General features: G+C 42.5%; 1 protein-coding gene across 4 annotated transcripts in view; it reads right to left on the bottom strand.

Moving 5' to 3' along the window:
- The window catches only part of tle2b (TLE family member 2, transcriptional corepressor b), a 149,692-nt gene that overhangs the window by 99,719 nt on the left and 28,610 nt on the right, over positions 1–21,363 (bottom strand). For all 4 annotated transcript variants that reach the window (XM_084010790.1, XM_084010788.1, XM_084010787.1 and 1 more), the window contains exons 5-6: positions 2,869–2,931; positions 1,009–1,083 (exon numbers count right to left, since the gene is read on the bottom strand). In XM_084010790.1, coding sequence (XP_083866916.1) covers positions 1,009–1,083; positions 2,869–2,931 — 138 coding nt within the window. The remainder of the gene's footprint in view (positions 1–1,008; positions 1,084–2,868; positions 2,932–21,363) is intronic.

The raw sequence follows: 21,363 nt of genomic DNA, 5'->3' as shown, positions 1-21,363 counted from the left end.
AGCCCCGTCTACGAGGACACTCGAAGGCATCGCTGTGTGTGTGTGTGTGTGTGTGTGTGTGTGTGTGTGTTCATGTTAAGACATGTATGTGCAGACAAGCCCGGGTACATGTAATGGTTTTGGTCAGGTGATCATGTGCAGGTGCCCATCCTTTATCTCTAATGTCTCAGTTTTCTTGGTTTGGAGGGAAAAGTCATCACCAAATTAAACATGTTCCAAATATAAATCCGTTTTCTTTTGTCGTTTTTCAAAATATGAAGAGAATTTCAATAAGAGTAAGTATCTCGTTACCTCATGTGCAGTACAGTGTGTTCGTTAGCTGTACGTCTCGTCCAGAGAGAGCGTCTAACCGAAACATAACCGTATACTGATTTGTAATTAAAGCAGTGTACACCCACGGTTGTTGTAAAGTAAGTAGACGGTAATGTGATAAGCGCTCTGACAACGAGAGCTGACTGATCTCATAACAATCACTGAGCTCATTCTATCCCTAATCATATTTGAGAAGAGAGCTCCCACATAAGAGATGAGGAAACGCTACCATGTTCACCCCTCATATATTTCTTTATAATCATATATCAGCCGGGAGCTTTAAAAAAAAAAAAATCACCGCACCCCGGCTATTTAACAGGAAGCAGTGATTCATAACAGTACAGGATGCAACATCTAATTCTCTGCCATAAACAATTCATTGGGCTCTGCACACTTTGGATTGGATGATTAACATGTGATTCTAACTCTCTCGCCCTCTAAGATAGAGATACATCAAAAAGTCATTATTTAACGGCTAATTTTCATTTAGAAATAAACTTTTTTGACAGATTGTGTCGATTCAAAGCTCCTACCCCAGCGTTGGCTAGTGAAATAACACCGGCCTGACTCACACAGCAGCGGTGGAAGAATTCAATCAGCTGAGTCTCATCAGTCACGTCGGTGCTCGGTGAGTGTGTGTGTGTGTGTTCGCGTGGGTGTGTGTTTGTGTTGTCGAGATGGATGGAGGTGACTCACCCCGATAATGGCGTTGAGTTCAGCCATAGTGACCTGCTTGGCCCTCTCCACGGCTTGGACCACCTGTTGCTGGTGCTACACACACACACACACACACACACAGCAAATAAACACACATTCAATGCCACAGAAAGTAAAGGAAGGATTGCACTGTGTTATTATCCATGCTGCAGTAAATAGAATATTATATGTACTGTTAATATTCACAGGAGGAATTATTAGCAAACTTGAGAAAATGATGTAAAAACAACCAAACTCTGCTTGTTCAGGGTGTATAAATATAAATATCTGGATTGGGCAACCATGCATTCACACACTGCAAACACCGACACACACACACACACACACACACACACACACACACAAAGCCACACTAACAAAAATCTCAGTTTTGTTTACACAAAATACAGAACTGAATGTAATCAGTCTCGCAAAAGCAAATATGCATGTGTGCTCACACACACACACACACACACACACACACACACACACACACACACACACACACACACACACACACACACACACACACACACACACACACACACACACACACACAGTCAATATTGATCAAACTGACAGCCCTGTGACCTTCCTGTCTCCAGGGAGCACACATCAGTGCACACTCACACTCTCACAATCTGAGACAAAAAGAAGTGTGTGTGCGGCAGGTTTGTACTCGAATCCACACCAGCACACACACACACACACACACACATGCACACACAACAACATATTTAATCTTAATAACTGCGCTCGTCTTTAGGTTGCATTAAGCTTCGAGAAGCAATTAACGGAGGCCAAACACAGGAATGATGACGATGCTGTTGATTTACAAATGAACGACTGTATTTAATTTAAAGATAATGGGAGCTAAATGTTAAGAAAATGATACGCAGTGTGATGTATTACTCTTAAACCAGAGAGCCCTCTTCATGAAATGCTCTCTGTAGTTGTCTCTCCAGGATAAACAGATCTGTATTTTTGTGTACTTGTATCAGTACCTCTTGCTTGGTTCTGAGGAAAACCACAGGACCACATGTGAGGCACATGCAGCTGAAGTTTACACTGTGTTTACACCACATTTTTAGTGCCTCAAAGACCAGCTGATCGTCAGCTGTGATGGTTTTTTCAAAATAGAAAAGCTGTGTTGATCCTAATGAAGTAATAGAAAGCGTATTTGTACCACATCAGTACTTTTTTAGACATCTAACACATTTTTCAGCGTAGAAACTATATTCAAACGTCAAAAAGTTCAATTTTATCATTTTTTTCAAATAATTTTATTTTAAAAATTTTTCCACATCTTTCCTACATTCAGTTATTCAACATTCAAAACCCTTTCAAATGTATTTTTAGATATTAATCTTTCTTTGAAGCTTACGGGACATTCCTTATCCAACAGGAGAGGAGGTTAAGAATCTTTTTTTAAAAAAGTACTTTCTAACTTTAGCTCTCATTCCTACAGTTTTGACTCTTCAAACTTCAGGTAGAAATGGAGGGAAATGTGTGCTCTTTCATACAACGTCACTATGGAAGCGAACAAACTTCCACATTTAGATGAGAAACCTGAAAGTAGCAACAACTGCTGCATAACTGACACAAAAACAATATAATGTATCCGTTTTCTAACCTGCTCCTATTAATTTCATAATAAAACTCTCACTGTTGTTAAAGGAAACTAGGGGTTTACCTATTTTCTTTCAAAGTAAAAGCCTGAGAACGTAATATTCTGGTTTATTAATTGTTCTGAATGCAAATAAAATGTGCTATAGGCCTCGGGGGGTGAACAATCATCTGATTATGTGTGTGTATATTCTGTGTTTATCTGTAAGTGTGTCTGGCAGCGGTGACACTCACTTCTTGAGAGAGGAAAGGGATGATCTGGGCGCAGATGGCACTGAGACGCTTGACAATCTCCGCCTGTGATGGGAAGAGAGAGGAATGAGAGAGACAGAAGGGGAGAGGGAAAAGGATATACGATCATGTCGCATACTGTAAGACAATAAGTACACAATCAACACGACATATGATACACTTTTACAGCGCATTAAGCCTCTGCTTGCCGTATTAAAACATCCTCCTAATCAGCGAGGAGTTCTGTTCGGTGACAACTCGGGAGACGGGAGACGTGTGAGGCGAGCGGCGGAGGTGGAAGGATGGAGGCGGCGTTAGAGCGCCAGTCATCATCCGGTCTTTTAGCACCATCGCACTCTCATTTAGCTCGGCCTCACAAACTCTTACGTCTTCCCTCAAACGCACATAAACACCTGAGCGAATACATTCACCATAAGCAGAAAACCTCCAGGAATTCCTCTCTGAGGCTCTCCAACTGTCACAGCCGGCTGCCCAGTGCCATTACCTTCGCCTGTTCCCTGAAACTCATAAAAGCCATAGAAATACTCTTTCTTACCGCCAAACACACATATGCACACAGACGACAACTCACACACACACATATATGCACACACACACACACACACGGCAAATCTAGTAACCATCCGCAGAACACAGCTGCCTGCACACATAGAGACATAAAAACATAAGCACACACCCTCTCTCTGTGTCACACACACACACACACACACACACACACACACACACACACACACACACACACACACACACACACACACACACACACACACACACACACACACACACACACACACACACACTGAACCTCTGCGGTGTGTCTAATTCTATCTGTCTGAGTGCCCTCAGCCTCATTTTGTTCTCTTCTTCACTCAGCCGTTCTCTCTTTTTCTAAAACAGCTCTCACACTGAGCCATTATTACCCTATTCATCCTCTCCCCCCCCCCCCCCCCCACTCCCCCTCCTTTGCTCACTTTGTCTCATTTTCTCCCATCTTTTTCTTTTTCCATATTATTCCATTTCTCTCTCTCTATTTGAATTAATCCTCTCCTCCTTTCTCTCAGCAGCCGTCACTTCTCTATTCCCTCCCCGTCTTTGTTACTTTTTTAAGAAAACTTGTTGTTTCCTCCCTATATCTGTTTTGCTTTCTCTACCTTCCTCTCTCTCTCTGTATCCCTTCCTCTTCCTCCCCACAAATACATGTTTCTGGCTCTTGAAGATACCGGAGAGAAAGACAGCAAAGGGCTCATGGAGGGCAATGTACTGACAGGGCTGTATACAGCATCATGCAAAGGCTCACACACACACACACACACACACACACACCACACCACACACACACACGCACACGCACGCGCACGCGCACACGCACGCACGCACGCACGCACGCACGCACGCACGCACACACGCACACACACACACACACACACACACACACACACACACACACACACACACACACACACACACACACACACACACACACACACACCTGTCAGTTACATCCAGTCTCATCATGACTTCATTCACTGCCTATCACCAGACACCCAGCTCTCTTCCAAGGACAGTTACAGTCTTATCACATCATACATGTGTCAGTGTATACATGTGTGTGTGTGTGTGTGTGTGTGTGTGTGTGTGTGTGTGTGTGAAAGAGAGAGATATGCCTGTATTGTACATGTGTGCTGACCATAAAGAGGAATGTGACAGGAAGGGAAAAGGAACAGCGATGCTCTAAGAAGACAGTTCTCAAAACATGAAGCTGCTTTCATTTACTGTAAATGTACACTAACTAACTAACTTTGATTGGAAGCATAACGGAAATGAATTAATGATTAATTAAAGTGGCAGAACAAACACTACAAATCATTTGTGGATGCATTAAAAAAATTCAGAGCAACAACAAAAAAATGCAGTTTTCAATTAAAAATGTGCTTTATTCTTAGTTACAACAGAAGAAAATGAGTCACTTTGCATGGCTTCAACACCGAAAATGCTATCGCAGCCAAATTTAATTTACTCCGAGTTCTGAAGTGATTATTTAATTGATCAATGGATTTCCCAGTGACTAATTATATTTCTGATATTGCTGAATTGTTGAATTATGTTGGCCACCTACAGTATCAGTTAAAAAAAAGCTTATGGATGCCGTTTAAAGACATTTTAGGATGAGCTTCCACGTCCATGCTTCTGTAGGTAGTTCTTAAGGGTTTACAATAGAGGGAAAGTGAACTGGGCTGAAGCGGTACGAGCTAGGCCAGGTGTCAGAAACAACACGGCACAGTCTCATTCCACGGCCCTGCCAAAGCCCAGCCACCAGGGAGGACTGGCAAAGACCGGCCGGACGGAGGGATGAACGGACGGAGGGATGAACGGATGGGTAGATATAAAGGAAGAGAGGGGGCCGGTCAATAAACACCTGAGGGCAGATATGCTGCCAACTGGCACTGGGACAGAGAGAGAGAGAGACAGAGAGACAGAGGCTTTAAGTTAAACGGAGATAAAAATGTAGGTGAGAGACAAAGAAAAGCTTTTCATTGAAATGTAATAATTCTCTAAAATAGACAAATAGATGGAGGAATGGAAATAGGGAGTATGTTTCCCGTCAACCCGTCAGATCGGTGACATAATGAGGTTAAACACACATATTTATCAATAAAAGACCAATCCAAAATCTAAAATACCAATATCTATACTACTTAGCTTTCTTGAATACCCAATTTCTGTCAAATTATCGATCTCTTCAGTGAGTAGCCATGAATAAACGGGACAATGTACAGCAAACGTGTCATTTTTGCATTACTGTTCAAGCGTTCATTTGATTGGCTGTCCCTTATATGGGCATATCTTCTATGTTGACTGATCTGCATGGTCGAGTCTGTAACACACAAATCGAACTGTACTGACTGATTTTAAATGATCATTTAAAGAAAAAAAGCAACATACAGCAACTTCAGCATCCTGCAAACGAGCAGCCGTTTGGTTCCAGGTGTGTTCAATAAGTGTTGGATTCTAAAACTTATTTAAAATCAACTGTTCCCTCCATGTAGATCGAGTGAAAAGGAGAAGAAAAGTTGGCTGTAACTGTGTATGCAGGCCTTGTAGTATCAGCTGCCTTTTTACAGCAAAATTAAAGCAAAAAAAAAACATATAAAGCAATGAAAGGCAAAAACGAAGACCGTGTGACCCCTGTGAGGTTTTATAATGAGTAGTAGAAATACGGAAATAGCATTTCATACAAAATAAATACAGCCTTAAAACATCTACGTAGTTATTAACATTTTAACAGCCCTGCAATCGAAAGATAGAAAGCGTATTCCCATTAAAATCTCTGCACTCGATGTTGAATATTTGAAAAGGTTTCAATACTCATTTTTCACATTATCAATATACAGATAGCATCTGCCCTCTCTCTCTCCTCACACACACACACACACACACACACACACAGCTATTTATTTTCTTTAATGAGAAATCTAAAATCTTACGCCCTCAATCCATCAATCTTTCGCTGTGGGATAGAAAATCCTATTGCATCGATATTTCTCAACATATTGTATTGAAATGAGAAATTCCAGCACTTGCACAAGTACATGGATGCCAAAACACTGAGTAATATGAAGGGGAAACAACGAGAACACTATTTGAACTGCGGGGAACAAAGAAAATGGCTTAAATACAGTAAGTATCAGCAGGTTGTAGTTTGTGCTAAAGACCCGGGGGACTGGATTTCCCAGCTGTTGTCGTGTGGTTTTGGAAATGTATTACTTCTGCAATAACTGTGCCTGCCGTAGATGATGTGACATCATGTTGAGAAACCTCCAACAGTTCATCATGGTTGCGAGTTTAAAACATGCAAAGTAAAAGGTCACATTTGCAACACAAGGAACCAATTTCCACGCGCCGACATTCAGCTCATTAGTCCACGAAGCAATTCAGGGACAAGAGTTGTGCTTCACGTAAGAGGCGTAATTCAAAAAATATTTCTTGACTGGAAAAACTCATTCTCCTGCACTTACTTTGCAATCACGCCGCCGCTCTCTCTCTCTCCCTCCGCCCACACGTTTAACCCACAGCGAATATGCTAGACGCTCCCGCCCGTTCCCGTGAAGGCTGTCAAAAGGCATTTGAGGAAATGTAGAAAATGACTAACTGAAGTAGAAAATAGACGAGGTAGGTGGGCAGATGAGGTGTACTAGAAAAGAAAATAATCACACTCACTCGCAAAGTAAGCCATCACAGGCGGATGGTGACAAAGCTTGTTTTAGAGGAATTGGAAGATCTGCCCCAGAACTATTTTCTTTCAAATGCTTGAAATGACAAGGTGTCCAGTGTTGTGCAACTGTAGCATATTGGCGGGCTGGTAAGAGGTAAAAAAGATATATAATAATCAAGAGGATGCTCTAAAGGAGGGATGAATTGACAAGCCTGCGTTTTTCTTTTTTTTCCCCCTCCAGTCGTGACTCTGAAGTGAACTGGAGCTGAGGCGTTGGGGACGCCACGTCTCTGTGAAAGATCAGCATTGTATTTGGGCTCCCAGCATGATGGCGAGCAACAGTGACCGCGTTCATCTTGCCAATAAAACTCGGTGAGTTTGAATGCGACGAGCGTGGGCTGCGATTGGCACGGGGAGGAGGGAGACGGTGCCCAGTGTGCTCGGTCACTGCCAGCTGTGCCAGCCTCTGAGTCCCACTACGGCTGAGGGAGCCAGCTTTACGGGGGGGATGTGTGTGTGTGTGTTTGTGTGTGTGTGTGTGTGTGTGAGAGATAGATACCCCACTCCCCTACTCACTCTAATTGCTCTCAACTAAAAAACTTTGCCACCTCTAAGAGCTCCCATTCTATTTCCATAGAGTGGCGAAGGCCCGCCCCTTTCGCGAGACTCCCATCGGAGCTCTGAGATCGTAAAAAATGGGTCTCAATCCAGCTAAAATAATTATTTGCTGGTCCCAGTCGTCATATGCCCTGAATTAGAAATATGTTGTTTGTGGATTTAAATTTAAATTTTTCCCGTCAAGAGTTTGACCATTTATTGTGCGATTGTTGAGTTTAAGGCTGTAGAGAAAAAACGCAGAGAGCAGCGACGACCTGTAGCTCACAAAACCTACCATTATCAAACTTCTTCAACATAAATCATAGTTTTTTTTCCCATGAAAATGTATCTTCAAAAACCACAAACAACATGTGAAATTCATGGCACAATTCAAACGGGACCAGAAAATAATTTCGATCTCGCCGGAGGAATACATGCATCAGAAATTAATTTTGAGGTCCCATGTACCGGAAATAGGAGCCGCTCTATTCCCAGCTCCCCACTCTAGATCGTTAGCCGAATAGTTGCTGGTTTGAATCTTCGGTAGCAGTTTTGGCGACGGCCGAGCAAAGCATTTAACCTCCAACTTCAGACTGAATGTGAGCCACGGAGAGAGAATGTGATGACGATGCCGACGGGGGGAAAAAAAGGATGTGTGCTCGGTCAACTTTAACTCCAGAGGAAGAAAGTTATACGAAATGCTCTTTGGGGTGAGAGGAAGAGTGCTGACCTTTACACTTCCCATGACTCGTTGTTCACAATATGGCCAACCAGACATTAAGGTTTATTCCATTGTTGCACTCTATTTGACCCGGATAAATATATAATAAAAATGTATTCAGTGTGTGTGAGTAACTGTGCGTGTGTCCAAAATGATTTCTTCACTTCACTCATTCATAATTTCCTACATAAACTCCTACATTGTGAGTATGTGCTGATTCACTTCATGCCATATGATATTAATCTGAATATCTGGGAGTTTGACAACATCAGCTGAAGCTTTAGGAAATTAGGTGAATTATGTTCCACTATTTTCTGACATTTTATACCAATAATCAAGAAAAAAACCCAACTTCACATTGAAAGTAATCCTTAAACGGAGATTTCAAACACTTAAAATATGAATCCTCCTCCTACTTGCGTCTTCACTGACAAGTGTAGTAGTTACTTACATATTCACATTAATCAAAAAGTCCCAGAGTCATCCTATACAACACCTCACAGTTGAGATGGCTGCAGGACGCCCTGGTTTGTTTCCCGGGAGTCAGAGGCCGTGAACGTGTCACGGACACACAAACACAACCCGTCCCCTGCTTCCTAATTGGACCGCTCTCCCCTCTGTGAGCAGTTTAAGATAAATATTTGTAGCCAGTGACGCACTAATCACCCACTGATTGGGGTTGCGGACACAAGGCTGTTCAGCCATTCCTGCTTCCTCTCTTTCAAGCCCCACACCTCCTCCTCCTCCTCCTCCCTCTTTCCCTCCACCAAATCAGCCTTCTTCTCTCTCTGGGCTTTTTTTCTCCACTTCCACAGTATCTCTCTGTCCTCTTTCTGTTTTCCCTCAGTGCACTTGGCCTTGCTCTTTTGCTCTCCCTCCCTGCCCTCTTTCTCATTCTCTCTCATTTCTTTCTCCTTCTTCTTCTATCTCCCTGCCCTGCTTCTCCTCCAGAATCTCCCTCCACCCTCCCTCTCTTTTCTTTTCTTGCTCAGTCTTGTTTTCCTCTCTCCGCCTTCTCTCTCTCTCCCTCCCTCCCTCCTCCGGGCAGCGAGCCAGCTCCTCTTCCCTGGCACCGAGCCAACTCCTCTCCTCCTCCTCCTCCTCCCCTGCCTCCCTCCCTCCCTCTACCCCCCTTGCCTCTGATTGATGGCCCCTCTATTCTGGAAGGAGAGGAAGAGAAACAGAAAGAGGGAGAGGGTGTGGGGGGGGGTGGAAAGGGGAGCAGCAAAGCACACACCAACGCTCACACACAAAAACCACTAAGGGGCACACACACGTGCACACAAGCGCTCTCAGAGCTGTGCACACAAACGCATCTACACACGCACACAAAAGCCACTGCAAACAGTCGTACACACACTCGCACGCACAAAAGCAACAAGGGCACACAGAAAAACCAATCCAAACAGAGCAGAGGAGAGCACACATACAAAGAGCTGTGTGCAGAGCAAGCATAGCCTCCCAGCATGAGACCAACGAGCACACACAGACACACACACACACACACACACACACACACACACATAAAGACACACACATACACACACATATAAAGACACAAATTCAACCTTCAGTAACAATACAAGATAGGCAGCAGACCAAGCAGCAGAAACGTTTAGAAGTAAAAATACAGACAGACAACTCACTTCGACTCCTCCAAGACACACACACACACACAAACACACACACACACACACACACACACACACAAAGAAACACACACACACACACACACACACACACACACACACACACACGCACACACAAAGGAACACACATGCACACACACATTGGAGAATATCCGTCAGTTGCCAACATGAAAAATGACTTCACACAAATGCATGTATAAACCTGTTTGCCAGGACATAGATGTATGCCATACACCTCTGCAATATAAGAACATATGTGCCCCTCCGGTACACACACACACACACACTGGGAATCTCAATAGGGCACGTGACTGTGACACACAAACTCTCTGTCTTCACGGTTGGGGTTGTAGTTTTACAACCAACTAGATCCCCCCTATCTCTGGCTATATTATACACTAAGCTATTAGTCATATTCATACTGTGCCAGCTCACCAGCTTGCATTGACAGACTGCACACGGCTTTAAACTCATGCTGTCCGCAATGCAATCAGACACAAAGTAGCCAGAGTAGCAAAGCTGGCAGCAAAGCAGTATGCATGCATGCATGCATATGCATGCAAAATGTGCACACACAAACACACATATACACACACCCTTCCCCCTATTTTCTTTTAATATATAATATAATTTCCTAAAAACAATGTACAGACTGATATCAATCACGATGCAAAGTAGTGGTGTCTATCCTGCCCTCACATTCAAACACGGGCACCTTGTCATGCCCCTGAGGTGTGCCGAGGCTCCCAGACCAAAGAGGCCTGCGGAGACAGAGAGAGCAGACAGGCTAGAGCAGGATGGAGTGTGCCTTGGGCTGCTTTCATTCAAAATCCAGCACCATTCCGCAGATTGCTGCGCTCCCTCTCTTTTCGCGCTCACTTGCTCGCTCTCTTGTTGAGCTGCATTGACAAACATCAATCCACAATGTGTCAGTACTTTGTGTTACTTTATGTCCTGGTACAGCCAAACAATCGAGCCTGAACATCCTTGTTGGAAATAGAATCAGAATGCCAAAAAGGGGGGGAAAGACTCCATAAACCCAAAAGAGATCTTCATGAAAGTCAACTGCAGCTTTGACTTCCACTGCTGCTAACTTAATTTGCTCAAATGTGCAAATCTGACCAAAGGTACAGGAGGTAAGATCTGTCATAACACTGCTCCACCCCACTTCATAGTCTCTATATTGGAAATTTTCACACAGCTCGATTGCATAGAAAATCCACGCAAATTGACAGGAAATTGCACCGGGAGGAATGCACGAATTAGATGCGGCGCTAGAGGAAATGTTAAAAGACAAATTAGTAGGGTCGGTCCTCTGGGGACCATGCATACCTGCACAAGATAACGTGGCAATTCATCTAAAAGTTGTTAAGATATTTGGTAGCAATAGTGATAATATAATAGGCAACGCTGCTAGGTCAAACATTTTACCCTTTAACCATATTAACCATAAAACATCCAATTATAAATGACATTTACTTTCATTATTAAAAAAAAAAAAAAAAGTTTACTTGAAAATATGCTCCTTGTGAAATTAATGGAATTACGTACAGAAATAGACTTCACATGTGCAGTCATACCTGGATAAAAAAAACACATGCTGTGCCTGAACGCACCTTATTCGTCCCAATTCAAGCACAAGTTGCAAAACATAGTAACACACACACACACACACACACACACACACACACACACACACACACACACACACATAGATAAGCCAACACGGCCTGTGTAGCTACTCGGAGCTCCTCTGCCAGAGTGACAAAGCCATTACGCTAAAAGGCTAGCTCCCTGGGAATTTAATCACTCGTTTTCTCTCTCATCTCATCCTTCTCTCTCTCTCTCTCCTCACTGTTTTCCCTTCTCTCAACTTATTTTCTATCATTCCTAAAGGGTTATATCACACTATTCCCGCTCTCGCTCTCTATGCCTCATTATTCACAAATGAGCTCTGTTACACATGTATGCACAGGCATAGACACGCGGCATGAGGGGGGAATGAGAGGCAGAGACATCAAAGCTTCACACACACACACACACACACACACACACACACAACGCAGATGCTACAACATGTGCAAAGAGGGACTGCATACACCAACGATCAGAGAGAATGTAAACACACACATGCATACACAAAGTCATTTGACCTCTCCAAAGCCTGTTCTACAGTCGTTGACCCACATATGCAGGTTCGTCCTAATCCGGGCCCTTTAAATCAAACCAGTTGAAAAGGGGAAAAAACCTCAACTGTGGGATTATGGACTGACTGGGTGGGAATAGCAGAGAGAGAGAACGGGATGGAAAGAGTGAGATTGAGGAAGAAAAACGTGGGGGAAAGAGAGAGAAGCCCAATCCTATTAGGAACCAAAGCGGTGAGTTGAAAATGAAGGCGTCTTTGCACTCTTTCCCCTCGCTTCTCTCTCTCTCTCCCTCCCAAATGAGTTGGGGATTCAGGTCACAACTTCAGCCAAATATACCAACACACGCACGTTCATACACGTGCACAAACATGCATAAAGAAGAAAAAAAAGGGCTAGACAGCTCGGGCTAATTAGGTGGGAGGATAAGCGCCGGCACAAACACTTTTTTTTTTTTTTATCCAACACAAACAGATAAACATTCTCTCATGTGATCTCCCTCTCCTGCTTGTACTCGGCTTAATCTCCCTCAGTCCCCCGTTTCTGTTTTATTCAATTTCTCCGTTTATTTCTTCACTCTGTTCATCATCTTCTTCTCTCCAATTTACTCTCTTCAGTCTCTTCCAGGTTTGTAATATTTGCATCGTGACGAGTTTGGATTTTAAAGCAAACATCACAATATGCACAAACAGCTGTTTGGATTTTAATTGTACGAATGCTAAAAAAAATGCCATGAACATCGTTCGCAGTATAAAAAAACGAAAGGCTCGGCCACTCTTTGCTGTCACACAAAAGCGTGCACGCTCCCACACCCTCAGCCTCGCATGTGTGGTGGAGGAATGGAAGGAGGGAGCAGGAAGGAAGGACAGCCAGCTGCTTCATCTGTCCTCAGGAGTCCACAGGGGAAACAGTCTGGCTGCTATCAAACACAGCCTCCGATAATATCCTGCCTGCTCTGTGAACCACGCTGTCTTCCTATCTAGCATGCTGATACAGTATGTAAATATATATATATATGCTGGTTCTTATAATATCCTGTTGGAACTTGCATTCATATGGCAGTTGGGATAAAGAAAGTACGAGCTATAAGATGATATATCCTGATTAGTATCAATTAGATGGAGAGCTGCCGGTTTAAGTAAGAAGCTAAATTCTGCAAAATGTGAATTATTCAAGGAATGTTGGTGTTTGGTATTTTGTGACACCAATCATTTTCAGGCTTTTAAGTCACACTGTTATTATCCTAAATGGCTTAAAATGAGTAACCTGCTAGAGGTCAACTATTAGCTCAAGGACAGCGACGCCTTCCAGTAACGGGATGCTCTCTCTCACCACTGGGTCACATCTTTTTATCTCATCCTTCAGAAGCCCCATTTTTGTTTTTATTTTTTCATTTTTGAAATGATGTGTCCACCTGGAAGGCTCATCTCGTAAAGTAGAACTATTATATATAAATAAAAATTTAATTGTGACCAGGTTCTTGCTGTCTTATCTCTAATTATGCTGGAACAGGCTAATAAAAGGCAAACAAATATGCAAACAGCTGCTTCATAACGTCGATCATTTCTCCTGCAAACATCTATTGTCGGAGCTCAAAGTGGAACCTCATGTAAAAGGAACAAATATGAGCCCACAGTATTTCAATCAGCAACTCAGAACTTTCCTTCCTAAATAAACCAGGGAGAATATTTTATACGCGCCTAAAAGCAGCAGTCATTGTCCATGCATAATCATAATGAATTAACAACACCTAGTCATCCAAATTAGAGTCCAAAAGGAGAATTATATTCCTGTGTTATTATGTTTCCTGTGATATGACGGGTGACGGCCGAGGAATATAAATGAATGATTAACGAAAGCCGTGTGTTTTTTCATGCATCGCTGTTCCCGTTCCAGGCAGAAATAAGATACGCGGTGTTTCTGGAAGTGCACCTACGGCAGCAGCGTGAGGATGAACCCTTCCAGTCAGCTGACAACGTTTTCGTGATGCACTGTCAGATCCCAACACGGTCGCTTAGAAACTCTTACCTAGGCTGTTATTGAAATGCTGCCACAGTGGTTTTCCCGCTGGCCCCAGGGGTCTACTAGAGGACACTATCCCAGCAACCAAAAATAATAATAAATCAACCCCTCTGCTATCCATTTACAGCACCGCGGTTATTTCAGTTTGCAAGGCCAGCGAGGAAAAGCGGTGTGCATCATCTGTACGTGCAAACTGGAGGCAAACATGTGAGCCGCCTTAATGTCATTGTAAAAGATACGGCCATCAAAATAGCCCACAGTCAAACTCTCCTTATGAATAACACTGGCCAGTGTTTAATTACCATTATAAAGATATGTATTCCCATAATTATGTTGGTATTTAATATGCACCACTCAAGTACCTTCAGGCAAGAAGCTGAGATGTTTTTACTTGACCGAAAACTCAAACTCGCTCGCCCAAAATGGGAAATTGGATTTTACAAAAAAAACATCAAACATTAAAACAATTCTGAAAATTATCCTTTTAGTTTGTTATTGTCATATAAATTGGCTATTTGCATAAAAACATGCAATTCAATACAATTAAATCTTTGCTGTATTTAATTATGCATTATAAGCTGCTTAGAGCTAGTGGTAGGAAGTTAAACAAGTCATAATTAATAATTAATCATTCCCTCTCTAATATTTATCTTATATTACTAACACTCCTGCCGATTTTCAACGTGGATTTGTTGTTCACAACGTAGCGTTATCTCCTCTTTTTTTTACTTAATATCGGCTAAGACGGTCCTTTTTCTTTGCCCAATTTGAAGACAGCATGAGGCATTCAACTTGCCATGACAGCGTTTACTTCCCCCTTGAAAGCTTAAATGTCAAGCCCTGTGTCAGTGGGTGAAGGACTACATTCAGTCTAATCAGATCTGGATCCGGTCCCGTTCGAATGCAGCGACATCTTTGAGTTAATACATCGAAGTAATGAGTGGATCCCAACTGATCTTTGTGCATTAAAGTGTCATAACAGAATTATGTATTTTGGATCAGGTCAGACTATCATCTGGTCTTTTTGGATTGGGTCTGACTATCCTCAGATCCCTTTCTGTCAAGTTCCCCCTTCTTATTACGTGAATGAAAGTCAGGATCTGGTCGGTTTCCAATACTTTCGACCTGAAACACACAGATAAGAATATACGCTGCTGTTACGATCCAGTGTCATCTCCCTGAGCAGTTGTGAGCTCTGTACTTAGTTTGGCTGTTAATAGAAGGAAATGCATATCTCATTCGCTTCCTGCCTTTCCATATTCTAACATTTTCCCAGGCTACACTCTGGTCACGAGCTTCTGGAATGCCTCCGCCTCTCGCTGGACAGAAATCTTACAAAGCCTCTATTCTTCTTCACCTCCCCGCCATCATGCTGTTATCCTGCTGCCGGAATCAGCTGTCAATACAAAAACCATGCTTCAATCCATTCGCCGCACGCCTCACAACCACACACACACACACACACACAGCACATCATCATATCTATAAGCTGTCCCGCGCCAACCGCTGCGAGCCCACAGTATATGACTGAATTACAAAAATCACTGAATATACATTTTGTGTGTCTGCACGTAGCGAGGAAATACAGGCAATAACTATCCAAGGCCCAGAAGTGCTATATCAATGAATATAGAACAACCAGAGAGCAGAGTAAAGTCCTTATAGCCTCCCTCCCTCCTCTGGGGGATACGGTTAATATATACGGAAATATAAATATATATATATGACATGATATGATAATGGAAGCGAACCGGGGGAGATAATGTGACCATCGTGCGTGCGAGTGTGTGTGTTTCAATGTAGCCTATACAGCTTGAGGAGGAGGAGGAGGAGGAGGAGGAGGGGTAGATGTTATCTTTCAGATAGCATCATCTGAGAAAGAGGAAGGGAAGAGAAGAAGAAGGGAGAGAAATGCAAAGGAAATGAGGGAGATCTAGATAGCGAGAAGAGGGGTGAGGGAGGGGTGAGTGTGAAATCTAAAGAGCAAAAAAAAAAAGAGAGATGGGAAGGCATGGGGTGACTGTTACAGCTCAATTAATGCCGGGACATGAGATGGCCCTGCCACTGATAATGACGGAGCGTGCAATGGAGAGAGAGAGCGAGACGAGAGAGAGAGCTAAAGCAGTGATCTCGACAGGATGTTAGGAGGAAGCTGGAGGGGGGGAAACAGGAGGAGAAGGAGGAGGAGAGGAAATAAGAGCAGATACTGTTAAATCTATTCATGATTCATTATTTCTCACTGCAGCTCAAAAGCTCCCCTCCCTCCCTTGATGTCTTTCTCCATCTCCCTCTTTCTCAGACCGCCCTCCCCCTTTCTTTCTTTCCTTCCCTCTCCGTTGCTTTCCCTTTTTCTTGGCTCTGATTTTCATCTCCATCTCTTTTTTTTTTCCCCCTCATGTGTTCTCCGAGGTCTTTATCTGTCTTTTCTAAGGCTCGATCCTTCCTGTTTACCATCTCCTCTTTCATCCGTTCAATTCATCTCCATCCCTTCTTTCCTCGCACACTTTTCTTCACAACATTAGCTCCCCCCCCCCCCGCCATTTACCGTTCCCTCACTCTCTCCATTTCATTTTTCTTGCAGTATCTTCAAAGTCCTAATTTTCTTTAATTATCGTACTCTTTTTCAAACCACGTGTCCAACCTCTCTCCCTTCATATCACCCATTTATTCTGCAACCTCCCTTTTTTTCTATCACCGTCTCTTTTTTGATGTCCTTTTCTTTTCAAACCAGTCGCTTCATTTTATATTCCATCTTCTTTTATATTCTATTTCTGTCAATTTCCGTTTGCTCATGTGATACTGTAATTTCTCTTTTATTCTTTGCCTCATATTTCGCCCCCCCCTCCCTCTCTCTGCTCCTCCTGTTTAACCTTTATTTAGCAGCTCTCTTGTTTTTTCCCTTTTATTCACATTATATTCTTTTTCTCTTTTTTTTTTTTTACATTTCGTCTCTCTCTTATATTCCCCCATGCTCACTCTTCTCATTTCCTCGTCCTCTGGTTCCTGGCACCGGGCGTCTCCCTCTTCATTTATTTCTCTCTTTTTCTTTCTCTCCTTCGTCTTTTCTTATTTTCCACGCTCTCCCCTTCTTGGCCTCCCTCTGTCATCTTCCCCACCTGTCCTCCCCCTCCTCCTCCTCCCTCCTCCTCCTCCTCCTCTGTCCATCTCTCAGAGGTGCAGCCAGCAGTTCATTTTTTCTTTTTGGCGACAGGAGCTGACAGTCCAACTCTGCAGGCTTTGTTGCCAGCTTTCTGTTCCTTGCTGTGCCTCCACTGTTGGGTAATACGTTTCCTTCCACTCAAGAACAACTTTCTCTGCATTTTGATTTAGTTGAGGTTTAGGTCAAGGAAAATAGAAAAAAATGTACTTCAGTAGCACGTTACAATGTCTCTGTGATAAAAATGGTAATTTTTCTGAAACTCCCAATTGTATATATTCTTTTTTTCAGAAAATAAACTTATTGCATTTGCTTGTCGGGTTGTTTGAAGTAGTATAATCAAAATGTGAAATTTCCCTCGTGTGCTATTTTATGTCAATTGTTGACTGACATTACGAACAGTGAACATAAATGAATAAAGGGGAGGATCTAAACCCTGTTTCTACAAAACACGGCAGCTCTACAAGTTCACACTAACTTAATACAGTCAGAGAACTGTAATAATCCTGAGTGCATCTGTATAGTTCAACTTCTTTCAGTATGAAATGACTTGGAAAACTTGCTAAAAACGTATTTGTCTCTTTATTCTCCAGACCTGTTTGAGAGGAGGTGTTTGTTTGTTTGTGTTGGCTTAAATTAATATATGTAAAATTATCTAAAGGGTTGCACTTCGACATCTTACTCCTTTCTTAACCTTGAGAACACAGGAAACCCTCTCCCTCTCTCTCTTGTCTGTCTATCTCTCTCGCCCCTCTTTCTGATTATTGCTCTGTCAATAGTTGTGTCTGCTGTGGGATTTAGAAATCAATCTATCCCATCCATCAGTCATTTTATTGTGCACAAGTGATCTCTTTCACCACCACAATTGCAGCATCATGTCTGGCTTGAGGTTTCCTGCTTTCAAACGTGGTTCGTGTCTTCAGTCCGTGAGACCAGGAATGAATTTAGATTCAGGAAAAGATGCAGAATAAATCATGAGGAGCAGAAGGGACACTTTCAAACAATTTCCGTTTTCAAACGCAACGTTTCAAGATCAATTTAAAGCGGAGCGTGGAGGCAATCTGGAGCTACAAAGGGTTACGCTGACATGCTCCTGACAGAGATGTGAGAATCTTGTTCTTATTTAAATTAAATATCAGCTTACATCAAGGTGCGACAAGCGACGTGACACAATGCGTTCCGGATATAATGGTTAGCATTCATCTTCAGTCATGTAAAGCAGGGCAGACAAGCAGATGTTACCTGTTCTCCGGTACAGACTGAATGCTCTCACCTACACCTGCAGGTGCTGCCTTCTGATATCACTATCCTGATTGTTTGCTAATTCTTGTAAGGCAGCGACGACCCATCCTCCATTCTTATAATCCTGCAGCTGTATGAAACCAAGCAGATTTATACAGTAGCACAGCTTGCAGGCAGTGGAGGCACAGCAAATTTGACTATCGAATAGGAAGGCTTGTTGTCATGTGGAAACTGCTGTCTGCTATGAATGTTTGTCCATGAAAATGACACAAAAAAAAATTGAATAAGGCATCTTTGAAAGCAGCTCCAGCTGGAACACAACACAGGGATCTGGGAGTAGATCATTTAAAATAAGTCTTCTTGCATCATCCCCAACTTAGCCAACGCTGGAGTCTGGAGTCAGTATGATCACGGCACTGCAAGTATTTGGACAGACACCGTCTCTGTTCTATAATTACCTTCATGGTGAAATGACACAATGATTATGAGGTGAAAGTGCAGAGGGCGGAGGCTTTCATTTGGGGGCGTTTTTAGAGATTGTTTCAAACAATGAGCTGCTGCGAGCATGCTGGGAGCTCGTTGCAGAGTGTGACGAAAAAAAAAAACACACATCCTCTCTTGTCTTCCATGACAGTGCCCGAGTCCACGGCAGAGTTAGCATGACAGTTAGACAGATTAAGGGAGAGGGAGACAGTCACCTTAAAAGGAACATGCCATTCAACTGGATAATGATTCAGTCTATCTGCATGGAGGCCTGTCAACACAGCAGAACGGATCTCATGTCACCGGCTGTCTGGACATTTATCTGCCCCCCCTTTTCCCTGCAGTGTGACCCAGACAGCAAATTAGCAGCGAGCGCGGGCACTGAAGGGCAGCCGAGGGAGAATACGCTGCTCGGCGGACACATGTCTTCATTCAAGAATACCGGATCTCAGTGAGGATGACTGGAAATGAAACCCAATCTGCACCGACTAGAGATGTCCCCGGCCCCCGATACTGGGTTTTTAAGGTGGATCGGCCGATCCAATTAAATTTCATGGCCGATCCATATTTAATATTTCCCATGATTCCATTGTTACGTTTGTTTGTCTTTGTTGTTCGATTGCATCAGCCGCCGTTATCTAGATGGAAAGTGGAGCGGAAATTGAAGCGACCTTCTCCAAACCGTACTCTCCTGTCAACTTACTTGATAAACGCAGGAGCGAATTACCAATAATGGTGAAAGACAATTATTTAATTGCTAATGTGTGTAGTACTTGGAATTCTTTACGGAAATTATTTGGGATTAAACATAAATTGAGCTGTTTAACAACATTGACTGATAATCCTGAATTAACCAAAGGGGCCTAACTTTCAGACCTGGTATGAAGCAGGAATTTATCATATTCATGACCTTTGGGGAAAATTTAAAACATTCGAATCATTACAGGCGACATACAAACTACAAACAAAGGAATTTTACAAAAACCTCCAGGTCAGACACTATGTGTATACTAAAATGGAAACTCTCAATCTTCCAGATGACTTTAACTCATTAGAAAAGATAGATAGTCTTAAACAAGGTCACTTTGTCTCCAAATTTTACTCCAAATGCACAATATCTGAAAACAGACAGACCATCATTCCTACAGAAGCTACAGTATAGAACTGCCTGGATAGTGAGAAGTGAAAGAGTGAATGATTTTGGACACAAGCCTAGTGTCAGGTGACCTTAAGTCTGACGTTAACAGTCCTGCAAAAAATAAACATTTGCCATTGCTATGGTTACCGTTACCGTCAGCACCAGCTATTTTAACAGCATTATTGTTCCCTAACATCAGCCGGCCAGCACTTGTTTTGCTTGATCACAGCCCAGGAACAGAGTGTCCACACACATAAACACGAAGTCAGCAGGGATATCATAACTGTGCAGAAAAGCACACTCTGATGGTTTCATGCACTTGCATTTATATTCCATACGGAGGCACGGAGAGGTAAACTACAGAGTTGTGCAGCGACCCCTCAGTAAAGCTAATAAAACCAACCAGCCGTAGCTCGGCGTGGAAACCACTTGTTGCTCTCGCTGACTCATTGTTAGCCGACCAAACAGAAGACTTCTTTAACAAAGAATGTTAGGTTTCTGTTCCTACTTTATATGTAGACAGATGAGTCATCACTTTTTTCATCAGAACAGATCCTGTTTTATCCCGCCAACACAGTTTACACTGAGGAACCAGAAACTAGTGTGCTATGTGATATAATGCAAGATGATATAATGCAACACTTACTGTATGACTTAGTGTTGAGTTTATGTTGACATTTAAATTTGTGGTTGTTTTTTGTGTTGACTCAACGCTGTGGTATTTTGAAGCTTTTTTTTTTAATTGTAATTTGTAAGGTAAGGCAATTTTATTTGTAGCATTATTATTATATTATTAGCATCTTTCAACAACGGGGCAATTCAAGGTGTTTTACATAAAACATTAAGAGCATTGGAAAAAAAACATTAAAACAAGCCAATAATAAAATAAAGTTCCAAATTTAAAAATTAAAACAAAAATAAATGAATAAAAACAAGAATATCAAAGAACAGAAAATACAGTGCAGCATAAGAAGTTCATAGATAGTATCAGATTTAAAAGAGCTGAGATTTGCAGCTTTCTGGAACTGGGGGACCCAGAGCAGACCTGTCCCAGACCATCTGAGAGGTCTGGATGGTATGTCCACTTTATTTACATATATAGAGTTCACTT

The sequence above is a fragment of the Eutrigla gurnardus genome (genome assembly GCF_963514095.1).
Source record: "Eutrigla gurnardus genome assembly, chromosome: 6".
Lineage (NCBI taxonomy): Eukaryota > Metazoa > Chordata > Actinopteri > Perciformes > Triglidae > Eutrigla > Eutrigla gurnardus.
The sequence above is the reverse complement of the archived record's forward strand: the minus strand, read 5'-3'. Positions and strand labels throughout refer to the sequence as shown.